The sequence below is a fragment of the Vidua macroura genome, chromosome 1 (genome assembly GCF_024509145.1).
Source record: "Vidua macroura isolate BioBank_ID:100142 chromosome 1, ASM2450914v1, whole genome shotgun sequence".
Taxonomy (NCBI): Eukaryota; Metazoa; Chordata; class Aves; order Passeriformes; family Viduidae; genus Vidua; species Vidua macroura.
The window spans coordinates 36,762,211-36,782,810 of record NC_071571.1 but is presented as its reverse complement, the minus strand read 5'-3'; the positions used below and the strand labels follow the sequence as shown (position 1 = coordinate 36,782,810).

Sequence of the window (20,600 nt, the reverse complement as noted above, 5' to 3'; positions counted from 1 at the left end):
CAAAAGGACTGTTATAATTCTCTGTGTGCCCTGCCAGTTTATCAGTCTAGCCTAAATTCTGACCATTTTTGTTAAGCTACAGATGTAAAGACAGTGAATCACATATTATAAATATTCTTTTTAATATGGAAGCAAGTTTCATTTTAAGGCTGAAGGACTGCCCCATTTCAAAATCATTTCTTCATAAAATTGAACACAGATGTAGTTAATCATGTATTATTGCACTGAATTTTCTCATTAGTCATGCCAAATGCTCTTCTGGTATTGTGCCCAACATGTCATTGGAAGATCTAAAATGCCATCAGGCAGCTACTTTTTCTATGTCACAAATTTAGAAAGACAAAATAAGGTGTCAGCACTCATACTTGTGCCTGCATAGATTTTTCTTTGCCCACAGGTATAAAATCATCAAAATTTTCCATTTTGTTAATTGTTTTAGACTAGCTGGGTTAACCTTTTTCTGTCAAAAGGACAGGGACAGAATTTTAACTGAGACTAACACAAACTCAGTCAGCATAGTTCTAAGAAGTACTGACAGAAATAAAGTTGCTGCAAACCAGTGATGAAATTCTCTGCTTGTAAGAATCATCTACATAAAAAATGAATTAATGAAAAAACAGGATACATTTTAAGAAATGACTAGTGGGAGAGATTTTTAATCATTTTTCTTCCACCTGGCTGTTTGCTTTTCCTGAAATGATGATACTCGTGCTCTACAACCATCGATAGCTACTCAAAAAGGAGCAATTCAATCATTATAGCTAGTGCTTAATGGCCTGGTTTTTATGGCAACTTTTGAAAACATATTTCCCCAAATTAAGGGAACTTTTATGTCAGATGAACACAAGTATGGAAGGAGCTGGGGTCTCAGCATGCACTGAGGATAAGCAGGAATGCCTGTGGTCTCAGATCTCCAAAGAGTCCCTGATTTTAACGGTAGGGCAGAATCCAGGTAAACTGTAAAGGCAGTAGAGCCAACTCATACAGTTTAACTTTTGTTTCTTTCAAAATATATACAAAACCAGCAAACGACTCCACAGCATTTACATGCACTCTGGCTCCACCAATCTCCAGCTGGGGTATGACATACATGTGCCATACATACCTATGTATGTATGGCACTATACCTATGGCTTGCAGAATTTAGAGCATCCCTAAAGATTTGGCCTTTGTGCCGGGGCCTGAGCAGCAAAGGGGTGAGATGCTCCCTGATGCCCTTTCTCACCGTTCTGTTGAGGCAACATCTGAAAGTCGATGAAGTGAAAATCTGAGAACAGACATGAGGAAATGGCTCATTAAATCATGAAGTCTGAAAACAGTGTAGTGTGATTAACACCTCCCCCCATTCTTGAGACAGCTGATACGTCATTGTTATCTTGAGGTTTATATTAACAGTTGCCAAGTCTTGTCACGACAGGAGATATGATACAGTAAGGCACTGTTTTCCCATCAAGGAATCATACAGAGGTCTTATTGAGGGAAGAAGTTTAAAAGTATGACAGGAGATGTGTATTAATCATATTACGGCAGCATTTTTAATAATGTGACATTTTACCTGTAAAAATAATCATTGGATAATACTTTCTTTTCCAGAATTAAGTACAGAAATCTTATCAGTCCTTCCAGTGGGGACAAAAATTTGTTTTCAGGTTTTTAAATTTTTTTCTTTGACAGAAAAAATAAACATGGTTAATTTAATGAAAATTATTAATAGAAAATAAACCAACAGCGCTATGCTGGCTGTTTGGTTTGAGTGTAAGGGATAAACTGAGATAGTAATATATTTAAATAGATTACCCAGCTCTTATAAAGAAACAGTGAACAATGTGAAACCAACAATCAGATTCTAAAAAGCATCTGCACTAGCATTAGATTGATAGTTCTTTATGAAATAAATGGCATGAAAAGGGTGTTCATTGAAGGAAATAGAACTAAATGACAAAATCAAACATGATACCTTATATGGAACCCTTCCTGACTAGTGTTTTCCTATGGTTTTTTTTTCTGATATGTGTTTATCCTATCATTTCTTTACTTGTCTGTGACTCACTTTCAATGAAATTGAGATTGAGTGCACCTGTTTATGAAAGATCAAAATTCTGGGAATTAGAAAGTGGATAGCTGAAAACCTTAGTCTTTTATGGCAAAAATCCACAAAATTAAGAAACCTCTGCTGACATTTTTTTCAAAAACTAAACTTTTTGATTCAGAGGGGTAGGAGCTGTTTGCATTTTGAGCGGGGGGGGGGATTATTTACTTGGCTGCTTATTGCAATTTTGCTTTGTAGATCCTTACTCTACAAAATCCAATAGGTCTAGCAGAATAAAAACCTTTGTCTTAGCATAGGTAAGCCAATGTAAATGTAATCCATCATGACTGTGACATCACCTAATTTTAGAACAAACATTTTCAAAGCAGATTAAGCTTTTTATCATTACATTCCTAAAAAAAAAAAAAAAAAAAAAAAAAAAAAAAAAGATGAGTTGAAACCAAAGTCACAGTAAGTAACAATTGTAAGCAATACGTGTTAGAACATACAAAAAATTAGTAGTCAGGCTGTAATTTTTGCATGAAAATTCCCACAAGTAAAGAGAAAGAGGATTCCTGGCTAAATAAAACATGCTGACCATAACAATGATTTACTTTACCACAGTAAAAACGTATGAGTCTTGAAAAATTAAGGACTGAATTTATGCACCATAAGAGAGCAAAAGTCATAGCAAAGTGTATTTGAGTAAAGTAAGTAAACATGAAGCTAACACAGGTGCAATCGTTTACAAAGCAAAGATAATTCAATTAAAAAATTGGTACATCCAGGGTGAAAATATACCACAAAGTTGTAAAAAACACCTAGTATTTTAGTTAATTCAGTTTTAGTCTCCAGATCTGGGGAAAAAAAACCCCACATCAACAAACCCCTCCTGAAAAAAAAAAAGAGAACAATTAAGAAGAGAGGTTAGTACTTACCACAGTGACGTTGAAAGCATAAAGAAGATCAAAAGGAAGTGCAGCAATTAAGTCAATGATAAACCATGTAGTCACATAGTGGATACAAATAGATCTTGCTTCAAATATCACTTGGCCAGACTTGCTGACATATGTTGTTCGGAAATTTAAAATAATATCTGCTTGACAAAGAATGAACAGAATCAGAGACAGTGATTTCTTAATTCCTGGGCACAACACCAGGAATCCAGAACAATGCTGATTGGTTTTCTTCTGCATCATAAATACCAGGTGAATAATCTAACACAGAAACAAAAAAACCATAGTAGTAAGAGATGCACATACACAGAGCTAATCCAATGGATGCATTATTCTTTTCAAGAAGTAAACAAAATGTCTAAAACATTTATCACTCACTGATTAAAAGAGGGTTTGAACTAAAAAACAACATCCACACACATTGATCTTTAAACTGCACAAATGTTGGTATTTTTCTAAATGAAAAAATAAGGAAATTATTTTTGTCCATAAAATTTAGTTACATTATTTTGAAATAAAAAAATCATTTATTATTTTATTTAAAAGATGTGATTTAAGCTCTTTTAGTGATAACTACTTAGCACAGATGACAAATGTCATCCTCAAGGATAACCAGTTTTTTATCAACTGAAAAATGCTGAACACGCTTGAATAAAAGGTTTTTTGGGCTATGGTGGAGATCAGAAAAGTCATATGAATTGCTTGGTGACTTGTGTATTTTGTATGCTCCCATCTAACATTCCAGGATTAGTGTCTTTCAGTATGAGATGCAATTTTGACGTGTCTTGCCAAAACACATTAGCACTCGAAGAAAAACTCAGGTCTTGACAATAAAGTCTCAATTATTTTCATGTCCTACAAGACAAAGGCCATAATCTGTCCTCAAGCTATGCACCCTGTTTCTACTAAGATTAGTGAGAACTAGTGCAACTTTTACAGTGTCAGAAAAGAATGCAGCCAACCATTAAGGCTGGTGTTTTACAGCAAGATAGCTTTAGGGGGAAAAAAAGAGATTGATTTGCATTTCTCCCTAGAAATTCTTTAGGTAGGCTAAACTAAGACTGCATAAAGCATGACCTTTTCTTCAAGCCTGCTAACCACAATATGTAAGAAGACAGGAAACAATCTTTTTCCTCCCCACTGGGGGCAAGGAGGAGAGGCTCAGCACTCAGAGAAAATCATCCTGGAACCCCATTCTTTTGGGGTATCAGAAAAGATTCATTTAGGATAAATTTTGCAAGTCCTAATGTTCTGGGTCTGAAAAATAATAATTTGCCAGGTTTCATTAGCAGAAAATTTTTATGTTGTCTTCTGCAGCTGGAAGCAAGACAGCCTGCTATGAACATTTGTCATACTGGTTAACCTGTACTTTGATAGTAATAAACCTATGACATTTCTAACAGTTTGACCTTGGTCACTCCCACCCTTTGACCCAGTACAGTCAAGCCTCTCAAACTAATGAAATCTTTGGGGAATTTCTCCATTTTTTGGCACAGTGTTGATTCTGCAATTTTTTCAGGATTTAGTGCAAAACCATAAGACAAAGTGACCTAGACACACATGGGCAGGTATCTGGTTCATGGACTGAGGGCTTGCAGGTTATAATTGGATCACGGTTTATGAACTAATGCTTTCCTTCAACCAGCTCCTCAAGATGAATAGAACATGTAAGGAAAATCAGGGATATAATAATTTCAGATTACCTCATGAAGTAGTGTCAGGTGTCCCTACATTCTTAAAGCCACAAAAATGTTTTGAAAGTTTCAATAATACAAATAAGATGGGAATATAGCATAATTTCACACAGTTCATAATGAGCAAGGCAGTGAGTTTAACTCCAGAGGTGCTTTGTAGAGACAGTTGGTTACTAGCCACATTTCCAGATCAGTATGGCAGCATCAGTCACATACAGAACACCTTCACGAAGATTTGTTTCATAGAGATAAGAAAGATAAAGATATTTGCATCACTAGTATGTTGAAACTGCTCATTGTCATTTGTGTCACAAACTCCAAAGTGTAGTTATCAAAGTCAGAAAAAGTATTTGCTTATTTATTGCCTATTAGCATCTGTGAAACAACTAAAGCTTTAACAGGAAAGGAGATAAATTCTTGCTTTAAATGTAAGTACATCCAGTACACCAAAGGCTTATCAATGTGCATATGCAATTCACTGTTCAAGATTGAAGAGATTAGAGGTTTTTCTGCACTGCATTCTTTTCTGCCATCCTATCAAAGCAATTTAAGGCTACAGCCCCAGATAATAGCTATATACAAAAAAAAAAAAAAAAAAAAAAAAAAAAAAAAAAAAAAAAAAAAAAAAAAAAGGGAAATGCTAAGTGCTTCTTCCTGCATCCAGCTTATTAGATAAAAGTCCAGAGGGTAGGAAGTAAGTGTGATCCATCTTGTATTTCTTAACAACTTTCTGAGCTATACTTGGGTGTAAACAGTTTCTTCATCTGGGCAATCTTATTTACAGCTTAACTGCTGTGCTAAAGTACTTATTGAGAAACCTGTAAGGGAAAACACAAGAAAAAGACTCCTGAGGCAAAAAACTTCTATGAGCACAATAAGATCTTTAACACAAGTTTAGAAATGACCATTTCTTCGGAGAGATTGTATTATTTCTAGGAATTATATCTTCCACAGTTTTTGGGGCCTTCTGTTAAAAAAAGTGAAGATTTACTTCTTCCTTTTTTAATAAATGTTTTCTTATCACTAATAGTATATTCACCAATGCAAAAATAGAAAATATGAATGCATTATTTAATATTTTAAAAATTAAATGTTAATCTTATTGTTCAGTAGCTTCTACAAACTGGTGACAATTAAAAGAACAATCTGAAATTCAACACAAGCATCAATAATGTAATGCTTTGGAGATTCCAGATAACTCAAGAGCTTCAAAATGAATGGTTTTCTCTAGTGCTGAGTTTGTTCTAAATGATCTGAGATGAGGTGAGCTTTAATCATTTCCTACAACATGAAGGGCAACAATTGTGAATTTACATCTATAAACCAGGCAAGAAGGATGTTTAATCTCTCAGTTGATTCTTAAATCATATATTAAGTGACCCCAATATATTTGGGTAATTAGTGGATTAAAATTTTTCTACAAGAGATACATTTGAATATACTATCTTTAAGTATGGTCTAACAAAAACTTCAGCCTGTGTGATCTTCATATTTAAAGCTGTGTTTGATTGTTTCAGGCTGGGACAAAGACTGCAATCTCCATTCTGCTTTAGCACCTCTCGGCAAACATTATAAACAAAGATTATTACTAAAGAAAAGAAATCTGAATGTATTTTATTGATTTTTTTTAAAATGTGAGATAGGAAAGGACCACTTTCACTGGTCTTGTGAGCCACACATGTCATGGGCTCAGGAAAGAAGAATAGAGAATTTAAATAATGTCTCTGACATGAGAAATATCATTACAAAGTTGCCTAAAACTAAAGCACGAGGAACAGCAGAAAATTTCAAACTGCTTAACTCATTACACCTGTCTTGAAGCACAGCACATGCATATCTAAAATACCATATTTTTTTTGATATAGAAAGGGAAAGAAGTGTGAAACGTCTTCATTTGGAAAAATTTGAATTCTTATTTTGTTACATAATTCAATTCCAGTTCAAATTAGACAGAAAAAAGGTCAGGATTCAAGCAAATTAAAGCTCAATATAAAATCTAGACTTTCCTATTGAGTTTAAGAAAGGTCCTTAAATAACGTTTAACTACATGACTTTTCCACAAGACTTATACTATGTTTAACACAGACACATGTTGTGTTAAAAAACACCAATGTGTCTTAAACCAGCCATGATCTCCTCCTTCCCCACTCATTTCTGCACACACTGCCGTGTGTGAACCTTGAGCAGTGTCAGCCTTCCAAGCAGTGAGGGGTTTTATTTGTCTGTTGAACACAAAGGTAAACTTGACCTGAAAGCACCCAACAGGGAGAACCCAAGATCTCCAATTTCAAGAGGCTTAGAACTAAGAAACATGTCATCCTTGCACACCGTGTAGGAAAATGGGCTTCTGCTCCACACAGCCTCTGTTCACAGTTCCCTGCTGATGCAATTACTTTCTGCTTTTTGAGTCCTGTTCCTCTGAGACCTCCTTCTCTCTACTCTGCAGACTGATCACCTTTCCCTACCAAGCCAACCCAACACAGACCAGAAGCCCCTTTAGGCACTATGTCCTTAAGGTGCATGCAGAGATAATAAACAGTGAATTTGTGAAACCATGACTGTGATTTTTCTCCTGGTTGGATCCCACGGCTAATTAGCTCCATCTGCATGGATTCTCTCAGTCTGTTATTTCCCCTACTGGTGGACACACATCCCTTAAAAAAAAAAAAAATCTTGTAATAAGTATGATATCGCTAAAACTCATGCAAAGATACACTGAAAGATTATAGAAAATGCATTTTCATAAAATAAACCTCAGCTTTTTCAGCCATGAAATGAATTTAAAATTGAAATCTATATACAGTTGCAGCTCCTCATTTATTTATATATTTTGCTCCCATTAAGCTCTTACACAGTATTTACAGGAATAAACACCAGAACACAGGGACCATTATTAACTGAATGTCTTCCATGTTTATAATTATCACATCTACATGGGTCTGTGATATTTTCATTCCAAATACCTCTAGCCAATAACAAGATATAACTGGAAAGTTCTAAACAATTACTTTCCTTATATGAGTGCTCTAATGGCTTTTACTCACCTATTGGTGACTATTTTTTTTTCACAAGATTCCAGTGTGAAATCCATGCCCTAGCAATGCTCAATTCCTAAGAAAGGGCAACTTATTTCATAGCTGGGCATAAAAGAGCTGGGAAATCTAAGCAAGCTCATAAGGTTTTGAAACTGGTGACCTCTCTTGGATTAAAGCTCTGTATGACATGCTACATCCTTGACCAAGTTGCCTCTTCCTAGATTTCTACTATGTGGCACATTCACACACACACATCCCCACAGTGAATAGCATGAAAACACCAATTCAGATGGGTGTTCAAAAAAGGGAAAAAAAATTATGTTAAAAGAATGGATGTTCTACTTAGGGCATAATGCAGATTGGTCTCCCAAATGATATAAAAGGAACAAAAGCCACAAACTGGTAGCCATCAAACTAACCTATTAATCATTAAGATTAATACAATTCCCCTTGTAAAATTTTAAAAGTGCAGTATGTGTTTTGTGTAATCTCAATTTCTAATCCCTGTAAAAAGAATCACTACCTGGAGGCCAGCTGACCTACTTTACTCATAAACAGGATTATTTTACCTGAAGCAGCTTATTTCCCTGTGACAACATTTTTTTCTCTCTTTAGGCTTGATTGTTTAAAAAATAAATCCTGCTGGGATTAAACATATGATCAAGTTATAGCAGAATAACATTTCAGGATTAGGCAGATGATTCAATAACTGCCCATGACATAGTCTTAAATTTCAGAAAATGCAATGTAATATACCTCAGTTTAACTGTCTTTCACTGGGAACTAAATGAAATTGAAAAACCCTGTGCCTTTAGGACAAGTAGCATACATATAAGCAATGATGTTTTGTTAGACCGCAGTCATTCAAACCTGTGCTTGAGAACTAGATGATTTAGGTATGTTAAGGCCACTGATATTCAGAGAAGACAGTTTTCTACATTATCTCCCTCTTCTTGATGGTATGACTGACTCATCTTTAATTTCTTGCATTTTTTTCACTTTCCTTTATGTGATTTTACATTGATTGTCCTTAGCTAGTAGTATTTTCCCCAAAGTCCAGGCTCTTTCATCTACCTGATTGATTTAGCAAATTTTATTTAATGATACAAGGATAATGATATTAGAATCTGGCCAGAGAGCTTTTAGGAAAGTTTCCAGGAAATATTAGTGCCATATTGTTTGAAGAACAATTTATCTGTCCCTATATAAACTCTTATTTTTTATTCTACTCCTGAGATAAACATAGAGATTCCCAGTAAATTGCCTAGGAAGATTTTATTCAAATGGAAGTGTGATTTTTCAATTCAGCATCTTCCTTCCAGACATTAATTACCACAATTAGCTTGATGATTTTCTTTCAGAGGCTGACATGATCAGGTGAGTGAGATAGAATTGGGTTCATGTAGGAAAAGAAAGTAATGCACATCTTATACCATTGTGTATACCATTGTGGATCATACTTGAGTCATTATGAAATCAAATAAAGCTTACAACAACAAAAAAAAAAAAGCACAGCAGAGGTCAAGTACCAATAAACTAAGTATTAAAATGTAGGAATTTTATGTAAAAAAATATATTAAATATAATAAAATACATACTATATAAATAATATAGTCAAAATTGTGTCTTAATAAAAACTTATTGCAGCTGGTGGAGGAACAATATTTTTTTCTTCTTTTTTAGAAAGTTATATCAAGCGATGAACAGATATTAAGTAACAACTGATATAAACTATAGAAAAATTGTAATGAAAACCTAGACCTGTTTGAGAAAAAGAAAGAAATCACTGGTGCCCATGATGAAGGAAAATGACAGTTTTAGGAAAGAAACAGAAATAGGAAACTTGAGTTCCTTTGTAAATAGTAAAGATAATGATAAATAGTTTCATGTAATCACAAGAGAAGCTAATAATAATCTTGCAGGAAATCCAGATGTATTCAATACATACTTCTTGTCTAATTTTGGAATGAAGCAGCAAAGCAAGGTTGTGTCATATCAGATGTCAAATTACAATCCAGTGTGCCCAAAATAAGAGTCAGGAAGTAGCAACATTTTAAAAGCCAAACACTTAAAGAGATATCACTTCTGCAGGTTGATGAAAAAAAACTCCAGAAATAGAAATATGTGGTTTACAAGCCACAAGTAAATAGAGTTATGGATTCTTTAAGAAGAGTTGAGGTCCTTCAGGAAAACATGCTTTATCCGAATACAGTGTCTTTAATACACAGGTTAAATATGACATCTTCTATTTAAGACTCAACTAGATGGTAAAAATTTCTAGTTCTTGTCAGAATCTTTGAGAACTGAAAGATCATACAAAACTACATATAACTGAAGTCTCAGGTATATTGTGTTGATGTAGGAAACAATGAGAAGGAAGAAGATGGACCAAATTGTCATTATCATTCATGAAAATTATGGAAAAGGATTAGAATTAGCCCTTAAGCAACTGTACATTTAAAAACATAAAATATGGCTATCAAGTATACCTCTCCCTCCTATTTTCCTTTGGGTGCAACCACAAATACCATTTTCTCCTGGTCACTATCAATTCAGAATATTGTGCAAACAACTGCATTTAGTTTGTGCGGGCAGTCACAGAGTCTGGAAAACACATTTTAGAGCCACATTACACCTCCATTGAAAGAAGCTCTTTTTTAGAAGTCTTGTGGCTTTAGCTGAATGACTAGAGTTCAGATGAACAGCAGGAACATGGTTAAAAGCTACAAATTCTTAAAATCTTTACCACAATTCACATGATATTATGTAACATGATGGACTTCTGAATAAGAGATTTCTGCTAGCATGGAATAACTATAATTCAGAGATTTTGCTGTTAAAGTCACGTTTGAATACACTGAGCTGTTTTACCAGGCAAACTTCTCCAGTGAGAAAAGTTTATTTACCATTTGACACCAAGTTGCTTATCACTGCACAGTACATGAGGAGTGGCACAGTCCCTGTCCTAAGGCAGTGCTTTGATGTATGTTTTCAGCCTTGATTCATTCAAGTTTGTCAAATAAACAACATTTTAAGTGATTTTAATGGAAGAAAATCCATTTTTTTGATGTGATGGATCATAGCAGAACTGACTCCCAAAATCCATCTGTAACTGACAGTCTGATTTGCTCTTCCTTACTATTTGTTCTTACAGTGGAAAGTATTGTAATATTGAAGTTACATCCAAGTGAAAATACTGTTTTTTTCTTGGGTAAATTACCCATTAGTATATATAAAAAAAGAAATCTGAAGGCATCTTCTGAGTGGGTATTTTTATTAATGAAAGTCACTCCCTCCAGAAGGACATGGTCAGCGATAATGCTCTAACATGATATGTTCTATCAAACTCCATCCTTTGGCTGCTGTAGACATGAATGACCATCACCCCAAAGGCAAGACAGGGGGTTTATTTCTTTTACCTGCTTCTTTGATTTTTAGCCTTTGAGGTTTCCCCTTTTTAGTTGCTTTCTTTGACTATGAGGGTGCCTAACTGTGATTAGTTAATCTTGGTCCCATAGTAGCTGAAACACCAGAAAAGCATCACATATCATGACCATTATAATAACACACTAAACTGGAAAGACCTTTTTCTTATAAACTATGCTGTATCGTTTGAAAACAGACTCAATCGCCGAACATATTGAATAGCTAAAATATGTTTTATTGACTTTTCTACGATGAAAGACTTTGGAGTCTTGAAAGAAAAGCAAAGAACTTGAAATATTTCTGAAAAATGAATTGTTAGCTCTGCTTTGAAAAGAAGCTAGTAGGTGTGACTGCAGAAGTGTGAAAATTTCTACATGGGCAATTTTCTTAATAGAACCTGCAGAAATATGGCAGAAGGAAGTAATTCCAAAGAGTGGAGAAACATCAATTATATGATGTAGCTTTTCACTAAATTCAACCTATGTGAAGAAGACATAGGTGTTGAGTATTTCATGAACAGATTTTTGTTCACACAAATGTTGCAGGAAACAAAGCAAAGATCAAATCAGTAAAATATTCAGTGAGCAGTGGCATAACAGCTTCATTCATTTCCAATTTTTGACCAGTTCCAAGGGAAAAACCTGGACTATTTTTCTCAGAACTTACCCTATTCAGTTTTACAGCAATTCACATGGATAATAGTCATAAATCATACCAAAACAAAAGGAAAAAAGACTACATGCTAATTCACAAAAAGTGTGGTAAACTACTAAGCATCAATAATTTCCATGGAAATTACCTGGATTAGATTAGCTAGAAAAGATTTGAAGACTTTAATCTTATTGAAAATACAATACTGCATTATCACTGTACTATTATAGGATAGTAAATGAAAAATACAACTTTTATCTGATTTTAGTTCTAATAAAGAGGAGTTAGTAGAGGCAATACAAGTAAAATTTTCAGGATGCCTCCATTACCATAACACTTATCTGCATCTACCTGAAGATACAGAAATACTTCCATGAAATAATCACTTGTGGCTTACACTTTTCTCCTTTAGGTTGAGGTTGATGTTTTTGTGCTTGGAAACAGCATCGTGTGTGCAGACAAGCATCTCTTCTCCTTACAAGTATCCAAGGAAGGTTATTGGAATATTTTTTAGCGTTATAGTGGTCTTGCCCACCTGAGTTTGATATTTTGAGAATCTTTAGGAAACTCTCTACTGCTTTTCAGCATAAATATTTTGCACTGTTTTTTCACATTACTAGGTAATCCATAGAGCACGAACATTTTCTTATGACCTCCTCTTTCAAACATTAGGTGTATCAACAATGTAACTCTATCTGAGTACATGCTCTATTCATATGCATTCACAGATGAGACCATTTGTTGCTTAGAAATAAATTCCCAGAGATAATTTCAAACCACTCCCTTGGTCCTTTCCTGAATTTTAGACTATTACAACCTGAAATATTTCAAGGCACTGCCATTTCATTTCAAAATGCAGTTTTCTTAGATATGAGGTCCTGCAGACACAGAAATTGTTTTAAATTACCTTCTATGCACTTGCAAAGATAGAAAATGATAATCATTATAATAATGAATAAGAAGATGAAAGAAAAGAGAAAATAAGCCTTCCATTTTAAGTCAATCTAATAAAATTTATAGCATTTAATACTTCCCCATCTTATTCCAATGAATTTCATTCAACATATGTCATTTTCAGTACAATATGTATACTTGAATTACTGTGAAGGACATGAATGATTATATTCATTTGTACAAGGTTTATACTATATTTTAAGTCTCTGCATATTAAACGTGTGAGATTCAAGGACTTCATATGATTTAAAACAGTTTTTGAAAGATTTTGAGTCATTTACATTTGTGATAGATAGCAATGGCCACACAAGTCCCCTTAGTCTAAAGCGTCATGCCACACAAATCAGAGCTTTAGCACTGTTAAACATACTGCTTTAAAACATATAAATTGCTGATAAAACACTTTGTTAAATAATATTTAATGGGAGAGAGAGAAATATACATACAAAGAGAGGAAATCTTAGTGTAAATTGAGATCAATTTTTTTCTCAAAAGTGTAAACCATAGATCAAATCTTCAGATGCCAGTGTGTATGTGAAGAGTGGAGGAAGGGATGGGTATGGGTTTTTCCCCCCACAGGTGGCAAAGTAGTATACTGCAGGAAATCACTTAAAATAACTCTGTCTGTTCATAAAAAGTATAATTTTATAGCCATAATTAGTATCCAGTGTTTGTCTTCCACTAAAAACAAAATGATCCACAAATAGAAAATTGAGCTCTTCTCTCTATAGTTGTTCCTGGCCACCTTAGATACAAAATACTCAGACCCTTCTGATCTTATTCAGCAAATAATGCATTACCATTACCTAGAAAGCCTGAGCATATTTTCACCAAACCATTGCACTGATCTCAACTCCTGTTGAAGGCCTCCTATTCAAATAGTCTTGTGAGTAGACAATAACGTACTGATAATTTTTCAGATATTATTGCTTTTGTCAATCAAGATGTTCAATAATTTAAAAAAAAACAAAATGGAAAAAGAAAGGCAATATCTGTAAACTAGAATGAAACTGTTGCAGAAATAAAAACACTGCACTGGATAGTTATGGAAGAGTAAAATTAAGCAATTGGAAAGTTATTGCTAATTAAATTGAATGAACTTGGTGAGAGGTTCTCCTGTCTTTTTTCCTCCGGAAGACAGAAAACTTTAAAAATATTATTGAAAAGTAACCAAGATCCATTATGCTTCTTAGAAGTATTTTCAGGCTCCCAGACATACCTATCCAGAAATGAAGGACCCAGTTACTATCTATGCAAATACAAGAGCATAAACTTTGAAGAAAATAGTGCATTAAAGCAGATAATAGTCCTCACCAGATAAAACACTTAGGATAATTTTAATGAATTTTTAAAATACATTAAGGCTAACAAGTTTTTCTGCACCTCTTCATAGTTTTTTAATACATATATCAATAAAAAAATCTAAAACTAAACTAACTCTATCTTTGGTGAGAGGAAGCAAAAAATTTATTTACAGGGGTATATTAGAGAAGGTTTGCACACATAACAAAGGGAAATAGATAATGGAAATACATTCAAATACAAAATCACACAAGTTATCACAGGAAATATCAAGTGAAAAATTTAGTTTCATGTGAGAAGACCTAATTACATTCTCCCTTCATCCTCTTCCCTGAAGATGTCACAAAATGGGCTGTTATTATTGTTTATCTCCTGTCTGTGTTTTAGAGAACTTTAAAGGCTAAAGCAGTTAAACCTCTAGCTAGATGCTTTTCTCATATATAATTTAATTCATAGCAATGCTCTTACTTGTAAGCACCCCAAGTCAGAAGAACAATTCCATATGTATTTTTATCATGCTTAAATATAGGTTGACACACATCACTGAATCACAGATTAAGCTGAATTGTAATGGACCTGCAAGGATCACCAGGTCCACTTCCTGGCCATCCACAGAACCATCCCTAAGAGTCACACCATATGCCTGAGAATATAGTCAGTCTTGGAAAACACAGCTAAAAACAAAGACCTTGTCAAGTCTAAATGACTGTTTATGCAAATCATGTTCATAAGAGGAATATTGTTCCATGTTCTCAGAAATATGAATAAAATCAAAGTAGATAGACTCTATTTCTTCAATCCATGACTACAAATCTGTAATACAACTGAAGATCCTCTATCAGACAGATCTCCCCACTGCATTTCTGAGGCAGTGGCATCATAAGAAGAATTTCTTTCAACATTTCTCATTGACTTTTCTCAGAGCACATAGATCATCCATCAAAGATATGCTTGTCAGAGCCACAGTGCAACAAATGCCCGGAAACTTATGCTTAAATTTAAGTATGTTGTCAATCTTACTACTTTCAATATAGTTATACATGTTCTGAGACACATTAATTCAACATTTTAACAGACAAGGGACCCTGGAGAGATGATCATAAACACACTATTTTCTTTAAATTCACTGCAGGGATTTAAATGCAGCATGACAATGTCCTGAAAATACTCCATAAACCTTTCTTCAGAGATGGAGATTTAAATCAGATAATAACTCTAGAAAAAAAAAAATTCTGGGGAAAATTGAACTATTATTCAAACTCTGTGGGAGGAATATCGGTATTCTACAGTACAGTGTTTGTGGTTACCAGTAACATGATTAGTCAAACTCTCTTCTAGTGCTCCATGCACATTTCATTGGATGCATTTAGTTACAACCATAGTGTAATTTCCTGGACTACAGACCTAAAAATCTAGAAAATATGAAATAAAATTTACAGAAAATCTTCTTTGCATTATTTTTCTTACTCAGCCATTCCATTGATCATAGCGATGTCTTTGCTTTTGACTTACTGATATAAAGACTCCATACTTCCAGCAAATATATAACTAGAAAAGTAACACTGAACAGTTCACCATCTTTCTTGTTTCAAATTAATACTACAGAAGATAAATCAGTTAGATACAGATTATACTCTCTTGTGCTTATATTCAAATAAACACATTTATAACACAAACCAGTTATTTACACCATTATCAAAATACTGTGACCTTGAGTCTACTCTTTTTACAAAGTCACCCAGGTACATCAAGTGGGTTTATTTGTTTTAGTATTCTTAATCTAACATTAACTTATGACTGACTAGAGTCATAACCTCACTCTTTTTACGCAAGACACAAGATGATCCTTGATGATCTGCATTGCAGAATGCAAGTTTCTTAATGCCCTGCTTGAGAATCTTTGAATGTGAATTGTTTGCATTAATGTGAAAGAGTCCACCAAGATAATATAGTGAGCATAAAATGGAAATTTAGACCTTAAGTCTAATGACAAAACAATGACAAAAGGAACATACAAATTGTTCATAACATCTGATTCTTCCATCAGCCATATCACCTACCAGTCTTACTGTCTACAATAAAGCTGACAGAGAAAAGGAATAAACTTTTCAAAATTTTTATAAGAAAATCTTCTGAGCTATTTATAAGTGTTTATGGTGTTTCAATTTTCTTCAGTTCTCCTAGAGAAGATTGTAATGTTGCTTTTAATGTTTGAGCTAAGCTGTATTTTTTAATGAAAAAATAAGGAAGATTGAAGTGAAAAGAAGTTTCAAAACCTGAAAATTATTTTATTGGGTTTTTTTTGTTCTCTTTCTGTCTTAGGTTGCAAATGCAAGATGTGGCCAGGGGTTTGTATTCTATTGCCATCTGTTAGAACCAGGTGAGGTAGTTTTTTTTTAATCTCTTCCACAACCAATCCTCCCTCCGGGGAGATATCTTCTGTTAATGGGTCATTGAATCTCACTGCACAACTGATAAAACTACATCATCCTGTTGTAAGATGCTCTGCCCAGAGGGAGGAGCCAAGCATTCATACCTGGATATAATCTGAGCTTTGGAACACCAGAGCAGCCTTTTCCACTGGATTCCCAGAGGAAGACCATCTACACCACCACTGAACCTTCAGAGGAAAACTACACCCTTCTAGAGGATCACTGCTTCAACAGAACCACACCTGTCACTCCAGTAGGATTGCAGCCACCATTTAATGGGACTGCTACCAACACCCTGACCAAGAGGGTGTCAGGTCATATTCTAACTTTGTCAGTGTTGTTTTGCATTACTGCATTTTTATTTTTATTTTTCATTTTATTTTTCCTAATAAAGAACTGTAATTCCCACTCTCATATCTTTATCTGAGAGCCCCTTCATTTTAAAATTGTAATCTGGAGGGAGGGAGTTTATGTTTTCCATTTCAAGAGAGGCTCCTGCCTTCCTTAGCAGACACCTGTCTTTTCAAACCAAGACACTTTCTCTCTCAGAACCCGTCCGAACCCTTTTCATGCTCAAAGACTGCTCAACTTGGCTTATTTCTTAAAAACAATAGCTTCTCCACCTGCAAGTAGCAACAGATCTGAGAGTGCTATAATACCACTCAGTGTGACAGCACTGAGTGGTATTAGAGCAGTAAAATCTTGGGGAAAAATCTGTCTGACTCTATTCAGGGATTGTTTTCAAACTTCAGAAATAAATTGAAAAAGATACTACCAAAAAAATTTAGAAACTTTGGTACAAAGCCATTATTAGATATGACCTTGTCTCCTTTTTGATTCTTAAGTCATATAAGAATTAAATGGATCACAGAAATAAAAAGTTTGGAGAATGGATCAGATGACAAACTCGAACCTCTCAAATTCTATCCTAGTTGTCAATATAGCATATTGACATTGTACATGTGTGCTATTGAAGTATGAGTTTAAATCTTACATTGATATTTAAAAAAATCTATTCAGCTTGTGGTCCATGACTCTTCTAAGTGTGAAATAAAAAAATAACCCCATAGATTGTGAAAAAAACATCCCCGTACTGGGAAGGTTTGAGGCATCCCCAGAGTGAAACAATGGGTTTCAATCTTCCGTGAAAACAAAAGTCCCTTTAGAATAACAGCAGAAATACCCAAATCAATTAAAAAAAAAAAAAAAAAAAAAAAAAAAAAAAAAAAAAAAAAAAAAGTGAAAAAGTGATCTAAAGTTCAGATAAAATATCATGCCATACAGCTAAAATTGATTTTCTTAAAGTCATGAAAGGGATGATTATATCCTTCTCTAAAATATTATTCATTCTCTGAAAATCCTAAACGTCAGAAAAGAGATCCCAAACAACCCCCAAACAAATCTTACCGATGATAAAGAGAATTTCCACTGCAATGTCACTGACAGTTGTGCTTCGAGTTGTAGACAGCTCATCATGGCCAATAAAGGAAACATTGTAAGGTACAGTCACAGCAACATAAAACGTTGCCAGTAAAATAAGCCAGTCCCAGCCAGCTTTAAAAGTGCTAAAATGCAGCAATATGAATTTGGATTTTTTTGCATCTGAAACTTTGTATTCTGGAAATGCTGGTTTATCTACGAAAACATTCTGAAAAAGAGAGAAAAAAATAAGACAAAATAATAATTCGGTGACACAGAAGCATTTCTTGCAACACAGCCCTTAGGTGGTTGATGTTATTGTAAAGAAAAACACATAATAACATATGCAGGCAAGAATAAATGTTACTTTTTTTCCTAGCCTAGACCTCACATTCATTTATACAGATGTTCATGGAATGAATTTTGTGAATATTGAGGCAGGAAGAAGACTAATAAGTTACAGATTAAATGGAGTGAGAGGGGACTGCATCTGGCAAATTATTTCTTCCTCTGTTGAACTAATTCTCACTGCAGAGCAATATTATTCTAGTAGACAGATAGGTGAGATCTTTGTATACACAAAGACATAGTACTGTAAATAGAAACATATGGAAAGAAGCAACTGGTATTGAAGAAAAACATCCTATACACAGAGCTGTGAGGAGGTTCTTTCAGACTATCTCTAGCCTGGTCCTATGGACTGAACAGCTCCAGTACTTGCAGCACCTCTCCTGATTTATTTCATCTGCAGGAATCCAGTTCATGTGAATGAAAGCACAATTAGTAGGAATAACTTTTTGTTTTTCTTTAAAATTGCACTCCTGATCTAAATCAAAATACCAATCTACCATAATATGGCTCCAGAACTGACTACCTTTCTCACTAGACTAGCTTTGTCTTGAGTCTGTGTCTTACCACTGTTTTATGCAACCAAGATTTTAGTGTCAAGCTGTAGAAATTCTTAGTTTTCACCTTTCATAGCTTTAACAAAAAATACCTACCCTCCCCAAAATCAGCATGTGGGACATGACCTGTCTTGCATTATTTGCTAACAAAATTCTTGCTCACTGTTACTGTGGTCCTGGTTAATGCTGTTCCAGTAACAAAGAGCCTCCCAAAACAATATTGTGCATTCAGCAAGCTAAGATTATTTCTGATCTTGAAGTTAGTCACTACAAAATTAAAAGGACAAAACCTGCATAACCATAGACTTAACTACATTTGCCTTGTCTGTCACAGCCTTTCTCTTTGTGCTTTGAAATGCTGATGTAATTGCCTTCTCTATTCTTGGTTCTTATTTATGAATTAAGCAGCTGAATTCTCACTGTTCTTAGAGTCAGCCCATTTTTTTAATCATGGAAAAGAAAGCATTCCTCATATTATTTCTAACCCATAGCTCCAAAAATACATGTACTAAAGCTAGTAAATTGGTTTCAGTATAAACGTTTTACCACGGTAAAATAACATCTGTGCTAGCATTTTGACAGTACAGGTAAGGCATCAAACACTATTTAAGAGTCATGCTCCTAAAAATATTATCATATTACTATTCAATGAAAATATCCCTGGAAGACCCATATTTTTCAGGGTTTTTAAAATATTATTACGCTTCTTCAACATGAAACACTGGTAAGTTTTTAAAAAATTTAATCATTTTTCAACATTTAATATTTAAATTCAATGGAAGTAGTTGTATGCCCTATGACAGATATGCCAGTTGTGTATTTTCATGCCCTAAATATATAGCAAGTCTTTTTCACTTTTAATTTGTACTGCAAAGCAGGAGAGTTATTTTTTCTCATTAACATTTCATTAGAAGTCATTCTGTTGCTATATTGTTGGTTTGTCTATGGTTTGATTTAGTGTTAGCAACATTCACAGCATGTTTTGGGAACTTACTCATTATTTATAGTTACTGGGGGAATACAGAATTAATTTGAAGACAGAAACATTACTACTTCAATTAGAAAATTAAAAGATTAATATCACAGCATAAAGTTGGAGAAATTTACATGAAAACATGCCTAAATGTAACAGGATTAAGAGTTTCAGCTAGAGGAAGTCCTTTTTTTTTTTTTTTTTTCCTGGGGTGGGTATAGGGGAAGAAAAGAATTTCACCTACATTATTAATTTTTAATTTGTTCTTTTCTCTTCTTTGTAGATGTCCAGAGATATGATAAAGGACAGCTCTACTCCGTCTGCGTGCCGACTCAAAATGTGATCCTGCCCTTCCTCTTCCTTTCCATTTTTCTGCAGAACAGAAGTGAGAGTGCATTAAAGATCAGGAAATAACACTTTAACCTTTGGGACCTGAACTACTGACATTTCACACATTGGTAGAAATGTAAATATTATGCACACCTTTTCTTTTGTTTAATCTTTTGCAGCAAAGAAACAAAACCCCCCTCTCCTGAAGGGCAAATAAAAACCACTGTAAAGTTTTAATTGTCAAATACCTTCACACAACTCAGAAGCAAGTAATTGCAACATTTGATTTCACAGATAAGATAAATGTACTCTCTACTGTTTCAGACCAGAGGAAAGAATGTCTAGAAGTAACCACTGAAAATATCCTTGAGGTGATCCTACTCTCACTTCACAGAACGAAAAAATTCCCTTGTAGTTTCGAAAAACACATAGTCTGACTTGTACTAGGCTTCCATTATGTCAGAATATGCTAATTTGTAAGCCTGCTCATTAGT

The 20,600-nt window shown here is 34.3% G+C and overlaps 1 protein-coding gene across 1 annotated transcript in view; it reads right to left on the bottom strand.

Annotated features, from left to right (window-relative positions):
• Window positions 1–20,600, bottom strand: part of KCNH8 (potassium voltage-gated channel subfamily H member 8) — a 174,966-nt gene that overhangs the window by 69,438 nt on the left and 84,928 nt on the right. Inside the window, exons 4-6 of the mRNA XM_053979069.1 lie at window positions 20,021–20,148; window positions 17,887–18,127; window positions 2,968–3,125 (exon numbers count right to left, since the gene is read on the bottom strand). Of these exons, the coding sequence (XP_053835044.1) occupies window positions 2,968–3,125; window positions 17,887–18,127; window positions 20,021–20,148 (527 nt within the window). The remainder of the gene's footprint in view (window positions 1–2,967; window positions 3,126–17,886; window positions 18,128–20,020; window positions 20,149–20,600) is intronic.